Source organism: Micropterus salmoides, unplaced genomic scaffold (assembly GCF_014851395.1).
Source record: "Micropterus salmoides isolate LMB-PRFRI ecotype aquatic unplaced genomic scaffold, ASM1485139v1 Ms_hic_scaffold_11, whole genome shotgun sequence".
NCBI lineage: Eukaryota > Metazoa > Chordata > Actinopteri > Centrarchiformes > Centrarchidae > Micropterus > Micropterus salmoides.
Genome location: NW_024040152.1, coordinates 24,853,296 through 24,878,536, shown reverse-complemented (window position 1 = coordinate 24,878,536; position 25,241 = coordinate 24,853,296). Strand labels below are relative to the sequence as shown.

Below are 25,241 nucleotides of genomic sequence, written 5' to 3'. Positions count from 1 at the left end.
TGACTCCCACACCCCACCACTCAGCTTTGCTTGATGTTCATCATGACATGAAATGTTCAGTGGTCATGTCAGCGCCCTGACTCCATACCTCATCTCTCTTTCATTTCTTATGGCTTAGACAGAGAACATGTCCCCTTTTTTTCTTTTTTTTTTCTTTTTTTTTTTTTACCCAACAGAGAAAGCCCCGTTGGGGACATGAAAAGAGAAATAAAGAGAGACACAGCATCTTTTTATTTGAAGTGCTTCATAGGTGTAACAGGCGATTCAAGACACTAGAGGAACTGTGTGTTCCTCCACAGAACAAAAGACAGGAGAGATAATTCAGGATGATGAAAACGCATATAGCTTCAGAGGTCAAACTGTATTCATGATTTCTCATAACCACAGCTGGTTGCCTTTTAATAGTGGCCTTGCTGTTTTTATGGACAGAAAACTCCTGGTGTCAAAGCAGGGAACGGTATTGGTCCTCCAGGATTTTGGCATGGTGACAACTGCTCATTGGTGCATTTTGTATTTTATAGCTGCTTCCTGTATGACTCGAAAGATGTACTGTTTCAGTTTATGTCCTTTCTGGATTGTACCTCTGCTTGACAGACAGGAGTACTGTCTTGTAATTCACTGCCATACCATCTTAAAAGGGCCCATCTGTGAACACACACAAACAGTTAAAGTGGAAGGCATCTTCAGTTGCTTGTTTTCATTGTTCCTTGTTTGGTTATCACCCATTGCAGGCGACTCTGCAGACACGTGTGGGGATCCTGGCACACCAGCTCATGCCAACAGGGAGGCAGGAAACTTCAAGGTGCGCAGCAAGGTGCGCTTCACCTGTGCAGTTGGACATACACTGTATGGCTCGGCGGAGAGGATCTGCTTCCCTAATGGGACCTGGTCAGGCAGACAGCCATTCTGCAAACGTAAGGGAATTTTTTAAAATGTCTCTGTAATGAATTGTGTGAAACAAGAAGAGAATGGTGCATAGGAGGCATACAGAGAGGTAACTGACTCATACTTCTTCACAAACAAAATGCATTCAGTTAACCAAAGTAATAATGTTTTCTCTAGGGCAGGGTATTGGACCTCAGTACTTTTTTGTACTGACTCAAAAGTGCCCATAACACCCAAATATTAAATACAAAAGCTGGCATTAAAGAAACAGTTCATGTATTAAATCACATCAAATTACAAATTGGGTTCAGTTTACTCATCACAGAGTGCACTAACCAGCCTATGAAATACAAAGTTATATAATCTCCTTTGTGGCTCTGGACTTAGCTTTCTAAAGTCTGGCTTGGGCTTGGAGACTACACAATTTTAGGAGAAAGCCTGTATTACAAACTGAAGGCATGTAAGACATTGACATTTATCAGGCAGGAAACAAGGAACAAAGGATGCTATCGAGTTGCATTATGGGAAGTTTAATATCCACTATTTCAGGGGCTTAACCTAAACTTGAGACTTAAAGACCAGGCATCTCATCCAGTTTTTAGGTTTCTTTTTAAAATCTCTCTCCTGTGATTCAGTGGTTCTCAAAGGGGGGTCTGGGGACCCCCAGGGTTCCTTGAGGGGGTTCATAAGTAACACAATGACAGAATGTAGTTTGACTATTCTGGTCATGGGATTCATACACTTTCTGTAAAAAGAATGTCTAAAAGCTAAAATCCTATCAGATCGGTGATTCTGGGACAAAAGCTTATCAAGTACTATACCAAATTTCTGATGGAAAAATTATGAATTTGATAAGTTAGCTAAATATAGTTATGTTACATTTGTTTTGTATATTCTCCAAAATACATTGACAACAAAAGGACTGTTTTGGGACGATATCCGAAGAATTAAAACAGTAACCAGCCCTAGTGAACACACAAACATTGTATGCGCCACATGGGCTGCAGGAAAGCATGTAGGTGCATAAAGTGTCCAGATAGGTGCTCATGTGCATCCACACCTACACACACAAATGGTTGCAAAAGCTCACAAATACAGTACTGCACCAGATGGATAAGTATCTCTCTGCTGCAGTCTGGTATTTTCTGCGAGCACATGGTGCTGTGACTAGCTTCCAGATTGCCAAACCAAAAAATTCATTAATTCTAGACACCTAAAGCCAAGTTCTTTTTGGATTGGGATAAATGAATCATTGTGGATTTTGAAGATATTAGTTCACAGAACGCCAGTTCTACATCTTGCATAAATTACCCCGAGGGGTCAACCGGATATTGAGGCAAATGTTTGACTCCTTCTGCTCTCCTCTACGTACTGTCCGCAAGCTTGGCACAATGCCAGTTTCATTTTTAATATGATAGGCCAGTGCATAGGCCCTCTGAACTACTCTCTGTATATCTGCCTTTCATTCCATCTCTCGTTTCTTTTTTCTTTGTCTCTCTCTCTATCCTTCCTTCCCCCTGATGTCAGCCCTTTTCTCTCGCTTCTCCCCTGATTTCTCTGTCTTAATCTTGTTGTCTGGCTGTCTCTCCATCTATGTCCAGTGCTCCATCTGTCCCTTCCCCCTCTCTCTCACTCTTTCTCTCTCTCGCTCAGCCTTGCCCTCCTTCCACTCATTTTACCCCACATCTCTCTTCCACTACTTCTTTATCTCTCCATCTCCCCGCTGAACTCCTGATTTAAAGATTGTTTTAGCCATCCCTCCACCTCAGGAGGGAGGGGGCAGGAATTCACTGGAGCCAGAATGAGTTTCAGTGCTGTCTGTCTGTGATCTAAAGCCCCGTCTACTGTTAAAGCCCATCCATCCGTTATCCACAACATTTTACAGTCTCTGGAAAATGGTCACCACTGTGGATATTCAGCTTAATATCCATCTCACAATACCATCAAGGTCTGTTTTATACGCCTGTCATTATGTCTCTCTTGAATTAGTAAGAGAGAAAGCCAAAGAGGCAACCATTCTTTATTTTTGGCATGCGTGCGCACATGCTCGTGTGTGCATTTACAGTACAGTTATGTGAGCATGCTGGCACCTGGTGTGTTTGGATATGTGCCCGAGTTTTGCATTTGCACCTCGCTCAGTGTGTGTGTGTGTGTGTGTGTGTGTGAACATGTGGTAATTGAGAAATCACCACCGCACCTACTGTCTGTCTCCTACAAGAATCACTATTTCGGATTTTCCAGGCAATTAGGTGATTGAGAGAGCAAATCAGTTTCGTAATTAGACATGATTTGGACCAGAAGAAAAAACACATGAAACAAACATTGTCATTTCCCCTCTTCAGGGATGCATTTTGGTTGGCGTATTGTTGAAGTGCTATAAAGGATGCCTTGGTGTAAAAAGCCCAGCCCTTCAGTCCACTACAGATAGTATGTTTTTTCCTCCCCGGGATTGTACATCTAAAGTAACACTTGAGTTGACCCTCCTGTCTGAGTTCAGGTTTTGCTTAAGTAGTGATATTTCATCATATGGCCTGGAAAGTCATTCCAAATTGTAAAATAGCTCTACATCTATTCATTATTTAATATAATGTATTAACTCAAAGTTCTGTTGTTGTTCTTTAAAACCCTGAGTCCTTTGACCACAGCTGCACATTACTCCCACAGTTCTGTTTTAGACAGCACTAAATGTTAGTACAATGGATGTACTATGGGACTTGACAATACACAACCTGCACTTTATTTACTGATGACTCGTCAATAGTGTGATGGGGATTTGTGTACCACTGCATCAGCTTTGCTCATTAGCCTCTCTTAATAAAGTTTAAAATAAAACAATGCTTCCTTGCTTCCCCTGATGTGAGCCACACAGGCATAATGGGGAACTCTGACACAAGCCAACGATTTCTATCCACCCTTTTAAGACTGTTCCACCTGAGTGCTAATCAGACTGAGTCAAGAAACTACAATTATTTGTCAGGGCAAAAGCAAAACTGCCATTATTTCACAAATAAATTTTCAATTAAACTTAACAAAATATGGAAGGAGTATAAGCCCTTTAATCCTCTTGAGACCTTCAGAAGTCATCATGCAGCCACCTTGGGGGCTCCCAACCCTCAGATTGTGAATCACTGATATGGAAAATAGAAAATCCATTACTATTTTACACCTCTGACCTTCACCTCCTCTCTTCTCTCCCTCTATTGCAGCGGTACAGTGTGGGAACCCAGCTACACCTGTTCATGGCCGTATTTCCCGTGTGGATGGCACATCATTCTCCCACTCCATTGTGTATTCTTGTATTGAAGGCTATTTCCTCACTGGCTCACCAACACGCCAGTGTCTGGCAAATGGCACGTGGTCCGGCACGGCTCCAAATTGCACAAGTGAGTTTTATATGAAACAGAAACATGAAGGGATATTGGAGTCATGTTGTATGGTCTTGTGGAGTACACTTAAGAGGCCACTCTGCTGCACAGCTTTCATGTTGTGAAATGGAAAAAGAGTAATTAATTGTCTACTCATTGTCTAAGAAAAGTGTGAAATATCAGTGTCTGACTAATGATATATGGTCAGGCATAGTCCCAATTATACCAGTACTTTGAACAGAAAAGAAAAGACAAGAAAAGCAACAGAGCCCCATTCAATGTTTCTTAGATGATCACATTTAGCTCAGTCACACTTACACCTTCATTGTCATTTACAGAATTTATCGTTGCTTTGAGAAATAGTACAGAAAAATAAGTAGAAACACGACGAGGGAGATTGAGCACTCCTGTGGGTGTCATGGATAGAGCCAAAATGAACCTAGTGTTATCCTAGAGTGAGCCACTGCTGACCGATTACACATGGCAAGGCACACAATATCATAATAAATGTTGTACTGTTAGTACTGTAGACTGAATCAGCCACTGTTCTGTTGTGTTCTGTGTGATGCTGTATGAACAAATTAAACACATGATTTATATTGTAAAGCAGATAAACCCCTCTGGTAAGAATTAAAACGGACAGGAGTGAAGATGATTTCTTTCCCAATCTCTGTCAAAAGGAGGTGCTCTGATTGATCATTAGTGGTGCTAAAATAGGTTATAAGATTTCAAATAGCACATAAATCTCTTTGTGCCTTCTCTGTCTGCAGTGTCAAAACTGTCAGGTGTTTTTTTTTTATTGTCTGGATCTTTGCAAATGAGCCTTGCAGTAATTAAGAAGTATGCCAATCTATATTCAATTTGCACCAGGATGACTATCAAACAAAATTACACATTGTTCTTCTTTCTGAAAATCACCGTATTCTCTCTTCCTCATTCTTTTTGCGTGTTATTGAATCGCAAGAAAAGATAAATGGTATGGGCATAATTTTCAATTTTGGAATGAAATGAGTCTCTGGAGAGAGATATACAGGAAGGGAGGGAGTTGGAGACACAGATGGAAAATTGGATTGAATAATAATGATCAAACATGCAGAAAGTCAGAGAAGCTTTCTTGCCTCTTTCCCCCAATTTCAAGCCTGCTCATCACCAAGCGTATTATTGTTATCCTCCTGTTTACTATCACTTTAAATTTTAGTGGTCAGTTCAGGGACATCAACACTTAAGATACCAAGATTGGCTCACTGTGCCTTCATTAAGGTGGCAATCATTTTCACGGTTCATGGCTAATCGATCATGTAAGTTACCAGATCAAAGTCACAAAACATTCTCAAGGGGAGAGAGAAAAGATCTTCTTTTATTTTTTTCGTAACGCTTTTGATGGTTGATAAATGAAATTTATAGAGCATGCTGAGGAATTAACAAATTAGCAGAAGTGCATTAGGAAAGAGACTTGCTCAGTGAACTGTGAAGTAAAACCATAAAGCACTTTATAAAATCAACAGTAAACACTGATTATTCAGGAAGACTATTTCCCCTGTAACAAAGTGGTGTGGGATTCTCCTGTAGATGTGGGGTTATGGGCATGTGGGGTTGGATAGGGTTAAATGAAGACATCAGAGCATAACGCTTAAAAGCAACCAGGTTGCAGTCAGATTTCTGCAGTAAGTATCTGCATACAAAATAACCAAATTCAAAGTCTGAGGGAAACTGAAATCAGTCAAAGTGTGTTTCCACACTACAGATCATGTCCTCTGGCTGAGCTGTAAGTGTGCTAGTGCTATGAAAAAAACAAAAAACTCTCCATGATGCAGCATTATGTCACTAACACATCTTAGATATGTCGGCATGGTTCAAAAATATGATACAGTAAGGGATAAAAATAGATGTGATTACTGACCAACAGCATGTAAATGTGAGCTTTACTGGGAGCAGGTTATTGCCGTATAGATGCAATTCCTCTGATGTCCTGCGTTAACCTGATTTCTTTGGAGCATCTGAATGTACTGAATAAAAAAGATAAGTTGAGTTTGTTGAAGTCAACAGCCTGCAGCTTTTCTGCATTGCGCTGACCAGCTGGGTTTTTTAACTCCTACAGATAGACAGGCACATGTAAATATTTACATTTATGTACCCACACAGTTTTTCTGTCTTTCTTTCTCCTAGTAAGACCACGTTTCCACTTTCTCACAAGATGTTTCTAGTTTATACCAATTGAAATTTTTATCAGCTGTCTTTTATTTATGCCAGCTGCTTCCGACTTATGTTTAGAGAGACATATCATGCTTAATTCAGGATAATGTGTTTGACATTCTTTTTAGTGGCTCAAAATGAACTGAAGCAGCAAACACAAAATCTCATGTACACTCACCCAAAACTACTCTTACATATATATTACAGCATTAGGGTCTGCTGCTGTTTACCATCAGCACTCAAATTAAAGATACCCTATTTCTAATACCAAAAAACATATCAGTGGTTCTACCGAACTCCTGGGTTTTGGTTCCTGGGCTCGCCATGAATTATTAGTTTGTTGTTAATGCAGATTTTGCCATTCCCTTTTTGATAACACCTTCATGAGGCATTGGTAAAATATGTATATGCCCAATACAGTGTTCAAAATCAGTTTAACTCAGGATTGTATTTGAATAAGGGAATGTTTTTTCTTTCTTTGAATACTTCAGAGATCTTTCCCAATTTTTAATTTTCATTTGCAGTATTTTAGTCCACAGCAGCAGACTATACCCACTATACCCATTCATGGTGCCCAGAGCATCAATCTTACTGACTTTGGTGATCACCTGACTTTTCCTCATAATATATTGTGTAAAATATCTCAAAATGTATATCTGCTTGTACAATTGCCAAAACTTTGTACTGACATTTGTAGTTCCCAGATGATAACTTTGGTGATCCCCTGATTCAACACCATCTTGAGGTTGACTTTGTAATGTATCAACAACTGTTTGATTGATTGCCATGAAATTCGGTTCACACTTTCATGTTTCCTTCAAGATTAACTGTAATCACTTTATTGACTCGTTAACTTTTCATCTAGCGCCATCGTCAGGTCAAAATTTAAATGTGTCCAATACTTTGTTTTATGAGCGAGTACTTGCAAAACTAATGACATTCAATCAACCTCAGTTGTACTTACTACTTTTTTAACTAACCCTCTAAAGGTGAACATGATAGTTAAACCTGCTGAAAATCAGCATGTTGGCATGCTGACCTTATCATCTAGCTCTAAGCATTGCTGTGCCTAAGTATAGCCTAACAGAGCTACTAGCATGGCTGGAGACTCTTGGTCTTGTGAAATTGTTTAGAAATAAAAGGAAGGATTATTCTTCTACTTTACCACCTGTTTGTCTTTGGAAATATATTCAAAACCAATTTTGGTGAATAGATTTGACCAGTTGACGTGCTGAACAGCTGTATGCAAACACAACATTACTGGTCATGTGTTTATACAGTTAACATGTTCTATATTAACATTCATTAGCAAAGAAGGAAATCATCTTATGTTTTCATATAGCTACTTATAGTCTTAGGTGAGAGCTAAGCATCGAATGATGGTTTGCAAGTCGTCCGGGACTATACCAAGTAAAAAGGACATTGTTTCTTAATACAGAGAGTGCTGTTGGGATTTTCAGCAAATCACTATCTGTATGGATAGATATCCCTTTAGGTGAGAGTGGGAAGATAAGTTCTTGTATGATTTGGATGAACTGGCCCAAACTAAACTGAACTGACCCAAAAAAGGATTTCACTACCCACAGTGTCTGTAAAGTCGAATGAATTGGATGAGTCTGACAGATTAGTTCATTTATCAAACAAACAATTTCCATAAAAGGCAAGCAGCAGTGCATATAGGAAGGTGAAAACAAAAATCATAGGGTCCTACGTGACAGTCCCAACTGCAGTGCATTTCAATCATCTGACTTAGATTACGGAATACCGGGTGCAGGAACTTCTGAGGAGGAGGATGTAGTATGGAATCTACAGAAAACACATAGAGCAAATAGGCATATAACCTGTGTCATCCACCAGACAAACACCAAGCCTTTCATTTCGCCGAATGTTCTGTATGGTAATGTCTTGTGTTGTAGTTTTGTGCACATTTTGAAAATATACATCTTGGATTAGATTCCTTAGGGAAAAGCTATCATGCTGCCATCACCTCAAAACCTCAGCTGGCTGCAAAGTGAAGACCTCACTACTTCTCTTTGCTGACAATAGGTGCTCTCAGATGTGTCCTGTTAGGATACAAAGTTAAACTCACCCTGCTATGATATATGAACTATGTCCAAGTGTTGAAGTCCTTGGCAGCAACTGAAAATAAACAAACAGAAATTAATTGAAGGGAGGAGGCGTTAGCAGGGACAGCCATATGCATCAAACTGGCTGCTTACATTAAGGTGAACAAGTCAGGAAAGATTTCTGTAATAAGGAGGCACAAATTAGGGCTTAAGATGAAACAAGGGCTATGAAAAAGCAATCAAGTAGAGGCTGGCAACTTACAATTTCATCAGCGATAGCACTAGGTTAAGACCTGACAATGTAGTGGGCCAGCACACAGCCATCTGTTTACTTTGGAGAGATTGTGCCATGAGAAGAAGCCAGGAATAAGCTAGGAAAAAAGCAACTGAACAAAAATTACTGGGTGGAAGAATCTAAACATTATCATTATTTTCACAGTGTTCTCCCCTTCATTTAGAAAAAAATGAACCATATCTCAATGATATACCACAGTGCAGATAGCAGTTGTTGTTGTTATTATTATTATTATTATTATTATTGGGATTACTGTAACAATACAGGCGTCCCTCACACTTCAGTCAGTAGCACAGCACAACAGATGCTATGTGATGAGGCTTTGAGTGCTCTGTCTAATATGGCGATACCATCAACTTCTGTCTATTTCTTATCTTCGCAAAACTCAACATCATGATAGAAGCCTTGAAAATCATTGTTTAGTCATTTTTACTTTCTTGTAGCTTTAACTTCACGCTGCTGTACAATGTGCATCTGATCAGCAATTCATCACTGTAATAAGTATGAACTCCCAGTGAAGGATTGTGGGAACCACCCACTGTTTCTTTAATGCTCTATTTTATAAGCCATTTTCATCATGCACTGTATTTGGCAGAGCTGTTTAGAACTTTTGAACAAAATATGTGGCTTAGAGGATAATTATTAATCATCACCCACCCGTTTGGCCTATAGCATGTGAAAAATAAGAAGTGCACATTTATGGCCCAATGGAGCAAGTGAACAAAGCAAGATTAGGAAACCACTAAAAACCCAACAAGAGATAGCTAAAAATAGAAAATCGGGGCGCCCTGGGGTGATTTCTGATACCACTTCCTTGTGTTTGACCACCTGTGACAGTGATCACCTGTGGCGACCCTGGTATTCCAGCGAATGGACTTAGATTCGGTGACGACATTGCTGTGGGCCAGAATGTGACGTTCATGTGCCAGCCTGGGTATGTGATGACGGGAGGGGACGACACTGTCACAAGGACCTGTACCAACAATGGCACCTGGAGTGGCACCATGCCAGCATGCCAAGGTAAGCACAAATTGACACACTCTCATACACTGTATGGTACATGTACTGCAGTAGACAGTCCACCTTGATAAACTTCAGACCATGCTGTAACAACCTTGGCAAGCGAGCACGCTGTCACGTACAATATAAAGTACATGCTTACACCCTTAGATCTAATGAGATTAGTAAGCAAGGTGACACAGAACCTTATATGTGGTCAGATAATGTGACATTGTTCACTTCAGTGTGCTGATAACGGGAGTGCCAACGATACTGCACAGACACCAACACACCCACATATGAATATGCAGGCGCATACATTTGCATTTTTTTCCCTAAATGAGGTCTAATGCATTTCTACATTGTAAAATTAGTAATATATTAAATACATCCTCAGATAAGAGACAGCATCGCTCAGCTGGCTTTCAGAGGGAAAAAAAGAAACAAATATAGAATACAATTTTAGAGCCCTTGATCTAGGACACAGTGATTTCACCCACACCTGCATCTACAGTTGCACCTGTGGTGGCACAGAGCCAAGGCTAAAAGTTCCTCTGACACTTGATGATGGATGAAGAACAAGTCCTCTTCATCACAACAAGGATTGTACTCTAACAGTTAATCATTGCCTTCCTGTCTCTAAAACTTTGTGCGCACTCTGTGGGCTTGATTACCATCAAAGTTAAAAAATCCAGCAAGACGACTTAGTTGTTGTACGCCCATCAGCACTACATCACTCTGTGATTTATGACGCTTGAGTGGAGGCACAGATTAGCATGTCTGCCATCAACACCCAAAACTAAGTATTGCAGGGAAGATTAACTTGTGCAGCTTACAGTTCAAAAGTACACCAGGAAAGGAAAGAGCCCACTAGGCAAATGGTGGCTCATTGTTGCTAAGGAACTGTTCTCAGGCTGCTGTCTCAGTTACAGAGAAGCAAGCTGCCATTTGCCTCTTGAGAAATGGGAAAGGACAAATGAAATGTTAGAGAAAAATTAGTGTGAGAGACTGACAGCCATGCACACAGATAAACATCAGGTAGGAGAAATAGACACCTATAAGTTAGAGAAATGCAAAGAGTTATAGAAAATCAATCACAGACAAATTCTTTGAAAGGGGTTGTGTATCAGGGAATGAAAAAACATGAAACCTGTTGATTGTTTTCTTATCTAACAGTTGTTTTTGTTTCTAGAAATGCTGTTATTGACTCAGAAGTAGTCTGTGCCATGCCATCGCTTTTCTTTAGCTCAGCTCGTAGGAAACTGGTTTTAAGCCACACACCTCTTACCTTCCTCAGGTTCCCTGTAGGACCTTGGCAAGAAGTTTACATCCAAACTGACAGCTCATTTGTAATATTTCATGGGTGTGTTTCATTATTAACGCACTGCGTCCTATGGCTTGTTGAAGGTGTTGATGACTGATGAATCGATGGTCGCACTATTACCAAAGGCAGTTTAAATGGAGAGAGACAGAGAGCGCGGGGTGTATGTGTGCATGCATGTGTGTGAAGCTCCTAACCTCGAGGCAGGTAATCCTTGACAGCTACTGCAACAGCTCATACACTCTGCTAGCTATGCTAGGAGGGGGGTGGTGTGGAGAGGAGTCAACCCTAGAGCTTAGCGTTCCTCATCACACACTCACACACCACCATGCATGCATACAATCACATGGGGCATTTAATTACACTACTGTCTCTCTCATGCATACATAGACACAGATGCTTGAACACCTTCACGTCTGCCGCCTGAGTGCTGTCAGCTCGTACTGACCTGTATGCGTTATTCAGTAAGCGACAGGGTCCCTCCTGCCTCCTCACTCGCTGCTGCTCTCACTTTTCCAATGCTTCTCCCGTGGGCATAATGAATAAAAGAAAGGCAAGAGAGAGGAGTTTGATTATTAAGTGGGTGCTCTATATTAATTTTGTAATTCCTCAGTGTGGAAGGAATACAGATGTTTCATGCTTTATTTTCCCCTCTTCTTTGGTCTCTTTCTAAGACTATCTAAGACAAGCAATAGAAAAGCTTGCTGGTAAGCACCGCTTTTTTATCATCTCTCTCACTGACGCAGCAATCGGTCTTAGAAAAGGGCCGAGAAATATCTATTTTCTTGCTTCTGAAATTGAAAACAATGCCTATTCCAATAAGATTGGTTGCCTTTTTCTTCCGCATGATTGGGTTCAAGTTGAAGGTACAGCGGTTCAGGCGGGGTGAGCTTGTCATGATGCAGGGCATCTGTCATCTTGTCATAGATTTGGATGATGTGCCACAGGGATATGAGCTAGGGAGGGAGGGATAAAGAGAGAGTAGAAAGCAAGAGAAGGGGAGAGAGAGGGGGCGGGGGGATAGAATTTGAGACTAAAAGAGACAAAGAGGTTAAGCATAATTTTGCACTTAATGTGTGCGTGTCAGTGCTAGCCTTGCCGTTTGTGTGGGGTGTGTATACACACACTGCAGATGACACATCTTAAGCCTCGCCCGGCAAGGATTCAGTCTGAATCCCAGGTTTGGTGTGTTCAGCTAAGAGGCACTAATGCTGCTTAGAACTACTTAGGAAAATGGGGACACTCTCCGCTTCCCATTCAGTTCTGCCTGCCACCCGTGCCTTTTTTTTCATTTATTTAAAGTAATTTCTGATGCAGTGCTTATGGGATTAGTAGGCCTACTCCTCTAATCAGCATAATTTGCCTACAAGTACACTCTCCATCCATCCGTATTTTTTTCTCCCTCTTTCTTTCTCTCACACAGACATACTTTAGAGAGACACACATACACACCCAAACTTACTTTCTACTTTACAGCATCCAGCTGGGCATTTTAGTGGGGTATTTCTGAATGAAGTGCCTTTTTTTTTTTTCTTGGGCTCTAGAGCAACAACATGGAAATCCCAATTGAAGGCACTTTTTACCATTTCATTAACATCAAAGAGAAACAATTTCAAGTGAACTTGTTTCTCCTTGAGAACTTGAGAAACTAAATTACATTAACAAACAAAACATTAAGAAACAGATTGCAGCATCAGTATGGTTTTTCCTTTTAACTTTTTAAACACTGTTCATCATGGCCTAAATAGCTTTCCAAATATAGCATACGTCTAAAGCATATATACTATATACTGCTGCAACATGTCCATATGGAAATCTTTTTGCATCTGCTGCCAACCAAGAACAAAAGATGGTTCCACCTTGGAGAGACTGTGTGAATATTCCTCAGTGGCTTGCTCCACATTTACTGTAACTCATTGTGTAGAGAAGTCAGACATTCTAACAAAGCTAAACTTTACGAGGCATGAAAGTTGTCCATCAATTCAGTTGAATTTAAGTGGCTTTATTGGCATGCTGCATAGAATACAACGTTGCCAAAGCATACTACCACAAACGGTATACAATCGTAATAAGCATACATAAACAAACAATACAAAAAAGCATGGAGAACAAGAGGGGCAATGGAAGGTAGGTAAGAGTAATTTAAGATATAAACATAAAACAAATGAGTTATTTATTAATAAACATGCATTGTTAGCCAAATGTGACAGGGGGCTCACAGAGCCGTGGAGCTCATGGCAGGCTGCTACATATCTTGCTGCCAGTCTACAGCAGTTCTCCCTCTCTCCCTTTAGAACCCAAAGTCCCTCCGAGTCACTTAGATAATGGAACTCTGTTGATTTTTTTTTATTTTCACAGTAAGAACACAACCTCTCCTCTGTGCTAGCCTACCTATGCTGCCAGGTTTTGCTCAGACACTGTAGTCAAGTATATTGCCACAGTGTACTTTCTGTTAAAGTGCTACATATGTTTCCATTTTGTTCTGGGATTTTGTTTGTCTGTCTAGCAATGTCTGTGTTAAGCTTTTTCTTTCATCATAATTTGGTTGGGTCTAATTAGTGCTTGTGACCTGAAACTGAGGTGGTCGTGGTGTTATGACCTAAGTGATAGATGGTTCGCCCAGCCTGAGGACAAGTGGGCAGAGGGCGCACCTGTGGGTTCAGCTCCTGGCAGCATAGGGCTTTGTGGGAAAAGGAGAGTGGGTCGGTTGTTTTAATATAATTCCAGAGACTAAGGGCTTGTTTTTGAATATTAGTCATCCTGTGCCTACCTTATAACAACAGTATTGTAATCATAATTGAAAGCTACTCAAATTTTAACCCTGATGTAGTGTAAAAAATAGTTCTCAACAGCCGGACAGAAGGCTTTCTGAATTGTATAAATTAAATAAATATAATTTTAATCTGCTTTGTAAGAAAGGAAGCTACTATGCAGCAATGTATCAGTGTTATGTAATGGTGTTTTAGTTTAGTAACTTTGTATAATTATATATTCAAATGCAACAAAGCTATTTGGTTTGGATTGAATTTTTGGATTATACAAGCTTTGACATTTTACCACTAAATGACATGCTGTATGAATCAAATAACATTCCACCCCAGAGACTGACTAAAGATACAGTAAAACATATGGTCACTTAAAACTACACAGTGCTATTCAGTGTTTTATTATACACTAATGTTCTATCCAACCAAAGACAACAGCAGGTGATTTAATTGACTTCTCCTACAGGTACTAATAAATGATATCGCCGACTGTAGTCTTTGTTCAGCATTAAAATCAGTCTGGCACACAGTATGCCAAGTAGCACTGACTAGATGTAGTGAGTTACTGTGCTCCTAGTATGTACAGGAAGAACACTGCTGGTTTGTGGGTGGGGAGTGGCGCTCTGGAAATGAAAAGGTAATAGGCCTGAAGCAGACTGAGGCAGGTGGGAAGAAGGCAGCCCTGAAGGTGTCCATTGGTCAGGTAATATCAAATATGTGCCCCAGGTATCAGCCAGCTCTACCTGCCTTAGCTAAGTCTTTGTCTTTCTAGTGATGCCCACAAATGTAGGGCATCACACCAGTGTGTGCATGTGTCTCTATTCTTAGGTCTGCCCAGAGCAAAGATGTCCGTAGTCTGCCTTCACATGACTGCATCAGTATATTTTTGTCATGTATTTGGAAAGCGAAAATGACTATGTTGTTGTACTGCCAAAACACTAAACCTTAACTTGAGAGCCATGGTGTTAACATGCCAGTTTAAGTAACTGGATTTGTAAACTAAACATCTGATCTTGGCAGACAGTTGCAAGCCTTAGATGTAGCCTGTCTTCAAGTGTTTTGGCATGCCTGAGTATGTCTAAAAGAAAGAGAGACTTGGGGAAATGATGGGTGTTGAGGGAGGATAGTAATGGTATAAAACAACTGCCATAATTTATTCACATCCCTAAAACCCATATCCCATCTGCGTCCCCACGGGTTCATCTCCAAGTGTGTCAGAACAAACTCCTAGCTTTATTATGCATTCATTTAATACATTTGTTGAGCAGAAAGTTTGTGGCACAAGATGTCCCCTTATTTCTCACAGAAATTATTCAGTATACTCTGAACAGAAACAGCAGAATAATCCAACACAGTCTTAGTCTAAACACAGACTATTTCTCTGGGCTAAAGACCTAGTTTTCAGTCAGTTATAATCCTCCTCATGTAAAAGGGTGTCACCTCTATTGTCTCTTGATAATGATAAAATAACACTATATTTTGCATTGTAATAATAGATTTGACAAAACATGTTCATGTTTAAAATGAAAAAACTAACTTCAATCCTGTTGTGTCTGTAGTGCTTAGGCACTCTGGGACATTGAAGTTTTAATCATTCTGGATATAAATGGGAAGATAAAACCAGGAAAAAGTGGGTTTATTACTATGTTTAATACATTTTAATACCACTAATCCCTCCTTCAATCACCACCACCTCCATTTATCAAAAATTTGATTAGAAAAGATCCAGGATATAGTCATATCCCTTTAAATCCACATAGATCATAGCAATTATCTCCTAGCTTTCACACTGTCTGTTACCTTGAGTTACATCCAGTAGCTGTTTTGGTACAGTTGTTTCAAGATGAAACAAAGCAACGGTGTTTTCGTAAGGATCTTTTATGATCCTTCATGCTTGTGTCCAGGGCTGTACAACCAAAAACCACTGAACTGATCTCATGAAGTGTTCTTGCTTTTGCTTTAAAATACCCCAAAACTATCAAGAATTTCTGTTCTGTTTCTTCATTCAAACTTGACCGGACCTGTTTTGTGTATTAATCGTACTTCTATAAGCTTGTCTTGGCCGTGACTGTGTCCTCACTCTTCCTGCAGTGGTGACATGCCGTACACCCCCACCCATACCCAACGGCCTCCTGGAGGGCTCGGTCCTGGAGTGGGGTACCAGCGTTAGCTACAGCTGTCTACCTGGCTATGAGCTGTCCTTCCCTGCTGTGCTCACCTGCACAGGGAATGGGACATGGAGCGGAGACCTGCCTCAGTGCTTGCGTGAGTCCCCATTTTGTACTTTTATAGTAATTTTAATGATAATTATAGAGGAAGTATCCTTATGTGTAGGTGTTGGTAACATTCTTTCTGAAACATAGTTATTTGCACAGTGAGCTAAATTGGGTTATTTCTCTTGATGCCCCTTTTTAAACATTATCAGCATGCGAAATGTTATGGACTTTTCTTCTTACTCGTCTATTAATCAAGAATTCATATTAAATTATTTGGAAGTATATAATAAAATAATCTACCTTGCCTCATGTATTTGACTGTGGAATTACTGCGGTACCCACTGTGCATGAAATTTGTTATAACATTGTTCAAATCTATTTGGGGAAGTCATGAAATAACAGATACTTTCTCAAATAGGTCTCTTAACAGAGATTAATCTGTATGTTATTTTAGAACTTGTCTCACACAAGTTGAAAGTTTTTCTCCAAGGCAAGACCCATCTATGCTTGCCACTTTAGAGCTTACCTCAAGTTAATGAAATATAATTAGTCATGAATAAGTCATCAAATTTAAAATCGGGGCCTTGGTGTTAAAGCTGAATTACAATACAAATAGAGTAAGAAAGTTTTGCAGAGATGCAGAAAAGGGATTATTAGTGGCGTACATAGTTTCAACGTCAAGGTTCCACCTCCTGTGGCCACAAAGGGATTTTCCCCCCAAAAATCATATACTGAAAAATGCCAAGCCATTGCCAATCATTTGTACATGAAATGGAACTGACCTCTAGCACTACAGTCAAAGCTACAGTCTTGACAATGAATAGGATGATTTGAGTGGAGCCACAAGTGGGGTGTCTGATGCTCTTTACTACATTAAGACCTTCTCAAAATCATCTGTGGAGGCATAATAACAACCTTTGTGATGCATGACAGCTCAAGAGTGTCACACTGTCATCAGACTCATTCTTGCAATCAATCAGTCAGATTGAAATGAAATATCAATATGGGTAAATTACTTACATGTGTTTGTTTCTCCCCGAATGCTAGTCAGCACTAAGTTGAATGAGATCAAATGCCACTAAAAATATTCATGCAAATCACTCAAGTGCTGTAAGATGTGTTGTTTTTGTTCTAAAAAGCATGCACTAAAAGCATCTCCACTTAAACTGGTGAATGAAGGCAGTTCTTTCGTTTAATTGTTGAACTGCAGCAGTTTTCATCTTATTGATTCATTATTGCAGCCTTCTTTTGCAGGCAATCTGTTATCAGAGGCTGTATGCATTCATTATGCATTTAGTAACTACACTGTAATCTACACTACAATCTTAATTTCTCTCCAATTCATACTCGTATGAATACACTGGTATATCTGTGTCCAGATCCTGAGTTGTTATGATGGTTGTTCATCTAGACATATAATGGATAAGGTTCCACTTGGTGAATGTACCATGTCTACTCTCGGTCTACTGCAATTATGATGAGCAGTGTCATCCCTCAACACACTAGAATCATTTTTACACATCAGCAGCACCCCCAAAACAAGTTTCTGCAGATATGTGAGCCTGTAACCTTTTTGTTCCATGATGTAAAGTTAGTGTTTAATGTGTCTCAGCATGTCTCAGAGAATTGTTTTTGATGTAGTAATTACATTTAATAGCACAGTTACTTGCAACTTAGAATGCGGGATCCAATGAAAGTGCAAAATATACACTATAAATATCAATCATTGTGATCAATAACCAACTTCTAGAAAGAATCTGGCTCTCCTGGAAATGTTGTTATAGCTAGCCTCTTGCTAAAGTACTCGAAGTGGAAGCAAGTCTGTGATAAATCACCAAGGTTTACTAAGGCAAATAAATGAGTCTAGAAAATGGGAACAACAGGAAAGAAAGTGCTGATCATATTTGGTGTAGAAAAGGCTATTATCTATGCATTAAAATGTCAGCACAGCACTATCTACAGCAGTCTTAGGTGCTGGTTCCTATAAATCGTGAAACCATTAAGAGGTAAATCTATGTACATGATGCAACTGTAAAAATAGTCTAAGCATTGGTCAAAACATTACATCACCTTGTAGACTGAGCTGAGATTTACCAACATCATTATGAGCTGAGTAGGAGGCTCTATCGTACACATCTGCTGCAAATTTAACCTGATGAGTTTATTAATTTTAGTTTGGTGCATGATCATTCAAGCCAGAGTCTCGCTGTGTCTTAGACATATATTAGGCTTGTACTGCTGTGCACTTTAGAAATACAGTATGATTGCAGTACATACTCAGCAGTTTTAGTTGAAATACAGCTTAGCAATATTTCAGGAATGCCATGCACCTACAAATCCATATGTGTATTTCTTAAAATCTGCACTTTTGTAAGCATTTTGTAGCCAAACAGGGTTAAGGTGTCTAGTCATGTTCCCCATCACAACACATGGCCAACAGAGAGCAAGCAACAAAATTCAGTTTCTGAAAATGCTAGTTCATGCATCTGCAGCATTGATACTGTGATCCCAATTTTTAATCTGGCCTCTGCATACTGATTACTTCAAAGCATTGATAATTCATCAAGGAAGGAGAGAGGCAAAGAGAGTGAGAGAGAAAGTTTGACTGCTCTCTGTCACTCTGAGCCTCACTCATCCACCTACATATATACTTATGGCCCAGGGCCATTTCTCTTATATGTCCATAAAACAGTACATTATTTCCCTGCGGGTTAAAACTTACGACTGATGTGCACGTCACCTGCTTGGCCTGTATTGTAAACCCTCCAAAAAATGCCTGAATACTATGTCTTCATTTGAAAAGTGACAAGTATCGTTTACAGATCCAGCAAGACATTTGCATCTTTATTTGTTGTCATATCAAAAACTGTCAAACTGTTTGTGCTAGGGGGTTGAAACTCACAATGCAATGCGCTTTCAGACGGGACCTACAGTATAGGCAAACATATTTTCTAGGAGAACATATGTTTCTGAATACAAAGATTTGTTTCTGAGATAAGTTTTTGCAGTAATTGCTTTATTTAGCCATACCTGCATGGACTGGATTCTAATCTCCTCTCTTACTAGATATCGGTTATGTCAGGAATTGGCTGTTGGAAGCCCCTGTTGGTTCCTGACTTCTAGGAAGAGAGCAGGCGAGAACTTATCTCTGTCTCCAGACCTCCACGCAGCAGCACATCTGGAGGTCTGGAGAAGCCTGCCTTATTGTTGGCTTGATCCCACAGTGCTCGAGCTGCACAACTGACTGCTGTGACTCTCGTACTCTACTCTCACACACACTGCGCATTTCTGAACCTCCCACAGCTAGCAAGTAACTTTTACTGATCATTGTAGGTATATTGGATTGATGGATGTGTGTGTATATACAGTAAAGATGGATAGAAAGATATTTGGGCAATATGTAAAATGGCTCACTTCTCTCCCCATCAAACCCACTCAGACTAAATTATTCCAGGCAATTTCATTAGACGACTATAAGCGATAAATTGAAGGAGACGCAGTGATAATCCAACAGGCTTCATCTGCTGAGACTGTAGCTGGAGTCCCATTAAAAAGCCGATATCATACAAGAGGTTTGAAGAGCAACAGCGGTAGCAGATGGCTCCAGTTGTGTTAACCTCAAGCCCTGTCAGAGAAATTCATATGTCACTTACTAATTATTTTGATCTAAAATTGAGTGCCATGACCTCCGTCACTCCCTCTTTGCTGCCAAGATGAATACTCACATATCTACCCTTACCACTCACCAGCAAAGGTTGATTGTTGGATATAGAAAGAATCTTTAGACAGAGCTATTCATCGTGAGACAAGGATGTCAATGCATCTGCCCACATACAATAAAAAATGGCCAAAGGAATTTGTGCCACAAGCATAATGTCAGTGCAATTTCAGTAATTTAGTCCATGAAGACTTTCCAAATCATATAGAAAGACAATCATTTTTACAGTTAAGTACTCAAATAAATTTGATATAAAAAGCCCATTGAAAACAGCAGCTCACAGAAGCAGTTGAAACCACTGTGGACAGTCATCATCATGGGCTGATCTTGCATGTGTACAGCAGCAGCCCACACAGCTTATTATTTCTGAATCAAATGCAGGATACTCTACTCACTGCTACATTCAATTAACCAGTTGCTGCATTATTCCCTATTTTTTTAATGGGGTTAAAAAGAGATGAATGTTTGAATTGCAAAAATAGTGCGGAGAATAGGGCATAAACATTGATATGAACTGGAGGAACGGTTTAAGAGTGAACTGTGGTACACTGTTGCATAAATACTTGCTGTAAAATGCATAACATCTGTGTTGGATTTGTTGGCCCTCAGCGTATCTCATCAGCAATATTCCACATTTCTGCCTCTGCAGCCAAGTTCTGTGGAGACCCCAGTACGCCTGCCAAAGGACGGAGGGAAGGACGCAGTTTCATCTTCAAGTCTGAGGTGACATTTAGCTGTAATGCCCCCTATGTGCTGGTGGGATCAACAACACGCATGTGCCAGGAGGACGGCACCTGGAGTGGCTCTCAGCCTCGATGTATAGGTACTGAATATAAGTCTGTATGTTAATTCTGCTTATCCAAAAAAAATAATTGGCTTTTAGACCAGAGTGTAATTCTTGTGTTCAATTATTATGTGATTTGCCACACTTGATAACTAAATACTAGTATCCTATCCCAGGATTTAACTTTTCTACATGCAAGAGATGAGCGTTTTAATTTGTAGAGTAAAATAACAAAGGTAGTGAAATTAAATATACATGATGTCTGCCAGGTACCATAACAAATTAAACAAAAATACAGAGCACTTGATTTTATTAGTCTTCCAAATAATCATTATCTATTGATTCTCCACTGATTCTCTTGAAGCGGCTAACATAAGTAACACAACATAGTTGAAGGTGAACTTGAATCATTGTGTTGCCATCTGGCACTGATATTAAACTAAATCACAATAATGACATTTTTATTTTATATATATTTTTATTAGATTATTAATATTGCCCCGCGGCCCTGTACACAGGATAAGCGGTTGACGTTGGATGGATGGATGGATTATTAATATTGTTACCTCAGCTGCAATGTTTTATATTTGCAGCCTGATGTTGCTGGAAAAGTGCTGAAGAAACGTTTTACCTAAGTCTCAATCGTACCTATTCATGAGACTTTTAAAAGCCAAGGAATTCATAGTCAAAGTTTAGAGTTTAAAGATGGCAGGGCTATTCTGCTCATGTTACCATGCCACTTCAGTAATTGTCTTTTGGTACATGGAACACCAGAGAGAAATTGCTTCATCATTATCAATGATTGCCCCTGTCATATTTTCATTTTTACTCTCCTGCAATTTCCCTACTCATCATGACAATGATTTCTTATTCCAGAGCCCACGAGAACCACGTGTGAAAATCCAGGGATGCCTGAGCATGGCTTCATGAATTACACAACAGGCTTTAAGGTAAAATCAGCAGAACCTGCAATGGATACATTTTATATGCAGATGTTATGTTCTTTAACTCAAATGTATTCAAATGTATTTGAAACAGATCCAGAAACGTTATAAACGGTTGCAGGAAAAAGTATGCGAACCCTTTGGAATTACCTGGATTTCTGCATAAATTGGTCAAAATGTGATATTATCTTCATCTAAGTCACAAAATAGTCACACACAGTCTGCTTAAACTAATACTACACAAACAATTATATGTTTTATTGAACACCGCGTAAAGATTCACAGTACAGGGTGGGAAAAGTGTGTGAACCCTTGGATTTAATTACTGGATGACCCTCCTTTGGTAGCAATAACCTCAACCAAACATTTCCTGTAGTTGCAGATCAGACCTATACAACAGTCAGGAGGAATTTTGACCATTCCTCTTCACAAAACTGTTTCAGTTGAGCAATATTCTTAAGATGTCTTCTATGACTTGCTATCTTGAGGTCATGCCTCATCATCTCAATCAGGCTGAGGTCACGACTCTAACTGGGCCACTCCAGAAGGCGTATTTTCTTCTGCTGAAGCCATTCTGTTGTTGATTTACTTCTGTGTTTTGGGTCATTGCCCTGTTGCATCCTCTTCTGTTGAGCTTCAATTGGCGGACAAATGGCCTTACATTCTCCTGCAAAATGTCTTGATAAACTGAAATTAATTTTTCCGTTGATGCTGGCAATCCTTCCAGGCCCTGAGGCAGTGAAGCAGCCAAACCATGGTTCCCCCTCCACCATACTTCACAGCTGGGATAAGGTTTTGATGTTGGTGTGCTGTGCCTTTTTGTCTCCACACATAGGATTGTGTGTTCCTTCCAAACAACTCAACTTTGGTTTCATCTGTCCACAGAATATTTTGCCAGTAGTGCTGTGGAACATCCAGGTGCTTATTTACAAACTTCAGATGTGCAGCAAAGTTTTTTTTATGGAAAACATTGGCTTCCTCCGTGGTGTCCTCCCATGAATTCATTCTTGTTTAGTGTTTTACATATCGTAGAGTTGTCAAGAGATGTTAGCAGGTTCCAGATATATCTGTAAGTCTTCAGCTGACAGTCTAGGATGCTTTATAACCTCATTGAGCATTCTTTGCTGTGCTCGTGCAGTCATCTTTCTAGAACGGCCATTCCTAGGGAGAGTAGCAACAGTGCTGAACTTTCCCCATTTAAAAACAATATGTCATACCACAGACTGATGAACATCAAGGCTTTTAAAGATACTTTTGTAACCCTTTCTAGCGCCATACATGTCAACAATTCTAATCTTAGGTCGTCTGAGAGCTCTTATGTTTTAGGCATGGTTCACATCAGGCAATGCTTCATGAGAATAGCAAAATTAAAAAATTTTATAAGGCAGTGCAGCTCTAACCAACACCTCCAATCTCATCTCATTGATTGGACTCCAGGTTGGCTGACTCTTGACTACAATTAGCTTTTGGAGAAGTCATTAGCCTAGGGGTTCACATACCTTTTCCACCCTGCCCTGTGACTTTTTACTCTGTGTGTTGAATAAAAACAACAAAAATATATAATTGTTTATGTGGTATTAGTTTAAGCAGACTGTGTTTGTCTATTGTTGTGAATTAGATGATCAGATCATGTAATTCCAAAGGGTTCACAAAGTACCATTCAAAGCTTGCAGCTCGTCTGTGTAAACTGTACTTAGTCCTCTTTCAAATCGGCAATTTCCAATGGATGTTCCAGGTAGAATCATTATTTATAAGCTTAGATGATTTTATGTGCAAGGATGAAGCACTGATGCATATATGTATCCATCCCAGGTGGTTGCACAGACAAAAACCAACTGGATTTCTCTACCACTGTGAATTTGTAAAGACATGGTGCATGTCTAGATGTATAATAATGTGCACTCTATGCAGTTTAAGCTTGTGTGCAAAATGAGCAGTGCTAAAATGCATCATAGTCAAAAAAATTGATATCAAGACCATTGGTGTGTTCTCAGTAGCTCCCTTGAGATGCTTTCAACTAGTGTATTTCATTTTATTTCCTCCCTGTTGCTTTTGCAGTGTCACTTACAAGTTAAGTGCAAACAATTTCTCTAACATTCTGCAGAATATCTGATATGAAATTTGTCCCAAATGAAAGCAGAAGCGGCTTATTATTTGGATCACTGCTTGTAATGACTGTAGTCTTGTGTTTTTCTGCATTACTGAACAACTTTACCAATATCTTGACACCACCAAATGAGAAACTTCTGTCAATGCCATTTTTAAACACTTGACGGGGATGGTGGCTGAAAATAAGAGTAATTTATTTAGATAACAGAAAATGGTTTGGCTCTATATTTTTATGAGAAAGTCAGCCTCACTCACTTTCTAATGTCTGTGCATCAGTTGAGAACACAAACATGGGCCATCGCCTCTAGGAATAGTCACCATCTGCCTCCACACACTACAGATAATCATTAAAAAAGGAAAAAAACTTAAAGTGTGCAGCATTTTTTCCAAGCTCTTTAGATTTGATGCTGGGAGCCTATTGGCATTTGCATCAGTGTATTGACTTTCTCCACTTTGTGTGCTGTCTGTTTGTGGCCAGGTGGGCAGCAGAGTAGACTTCCAGTGCCAACAGGGACACCTACTGCAGGGCTCCACCACACGGCTCTGTTTGCCAGATCTCACCTGGACCGGCATCCAGCCTATCTGTATCCGTGAGTGCTTGTTCCTCATGCTCCCTCGCTATATTTTTATATCACTCTCCCTATTTTTGTGTTTCACTTCCCCTTCTGGCATTTTTGTCACTGTTAATCTCGATTGCTGGTTACTCAGACACACACTTTTCTTTTCCTTCACCCCCCCCTTTCTCCCCCCTTCTTTCAATGCCTTCTTTCAGTACAACTTCTCTCATTTGTTCAGTCCAACCATAACCTTTGACCTCCCAGAGAACTGCAGCTTGCACCTCAATCAACTTGCCATCCCAGTCATTCTGAGAGTGAGGTGTTGACTGTGATTACTGTCATTGTGTTTGAACTACATGAACTTTCCACCAGTACCAAACTAGGGCTGTGCAATTTAGCCCAGCCGCTTTGCCACACCAAGTGCTTTTCAATGTTGTGATGTAATCCAGTATTTCAGCAGAATCCCTTTCAGCTACAGCATTTTTCATGGAAATATTCCAAATTTTAAACTTACTATAGTCTGTATTTTACTATGCAGTTACAGTGTCAACACTTGAGCTGTGTGATAAGGGGATTTAAATTCTGTTTTGTAATCTTGATTTCATAAGTACCACAAGATGTAACACCCACTTGAATTTCCCATTTCCCAGAAATTTGTGCTGAGGGAGCAGAAACATACCTACATTTTATTCAATACCTGATCTACTCTGTGTGCATGTTTTAGTGGTAGGAGATGTTTTAAAGGGATTGTGAATACTTGAATATATGCATGCTGTCTTTTTATTGTGCAATACGCTCAATTGCTAGGTACACCTAGCTTAAAATGTTGTTAGATTTGTATTATTACAGTTTTAGAAATGTGTTGATTTGACTTGATGGCCATTTTGGAGGCTGTTGTTGGTGGCACTGCTAAATAGAGAGGTGTTTTTTAGTGTTTAGTCTCTCTTCATTGAAAGAAATGGGGTGCAAGCCCATTTTTAATAAACACATTTATTCCAAAATCTTGTTAAAAAAATCTTGTTAA

The 25,241-nt window shown here is 39.7% G+C and overlaps 1 protein-coding gene across 5 annotated transcripts in view; it reads left to right on the top strand.

Moving 5' to 3' along the window:
• The window catches only part of LOC119897915 (CUB and sushi domain-containing protein 3-like), a 253,016-nt gene that overhangs the window by 209,995 nt on the left and 17,780 nt on the right, over window positions 1–25,241 (top strand). For all 5 annotated transcript variants that reach the window (XM_038711956.1, XM_038711957.1, XM_038711955.1 and 2 more), the window contains exons 57-63: window positions 732–914; window positions 4,092–4,268; window positions 9,642–9,824; window positions 15,981–16,154; window positions 20,473–20,646; window positions 21,484–21,557; window positions 24,139–24,250. In XM_038711956.1, coding sequence (XP_038567884.1) covers window positions 732–914; window positions 4,092–4,268; window positions 9,642–9,824; window positions 15,981–16,154; window positions 20,473–20,646; window positions 21,484–21,557; window positions 24,139–24,250 — 1,077 coding nt within the window. The remainder of the gene's footprint in view (window positions 1–731; window positions 915–4,091; window positions 4,269–9,641; window positions 9,825–15,980; window positions 16,155–20,472; window positions 20,647–21,483; window positions 21,558–24,138; window positions 24,251–25,241) is intronic.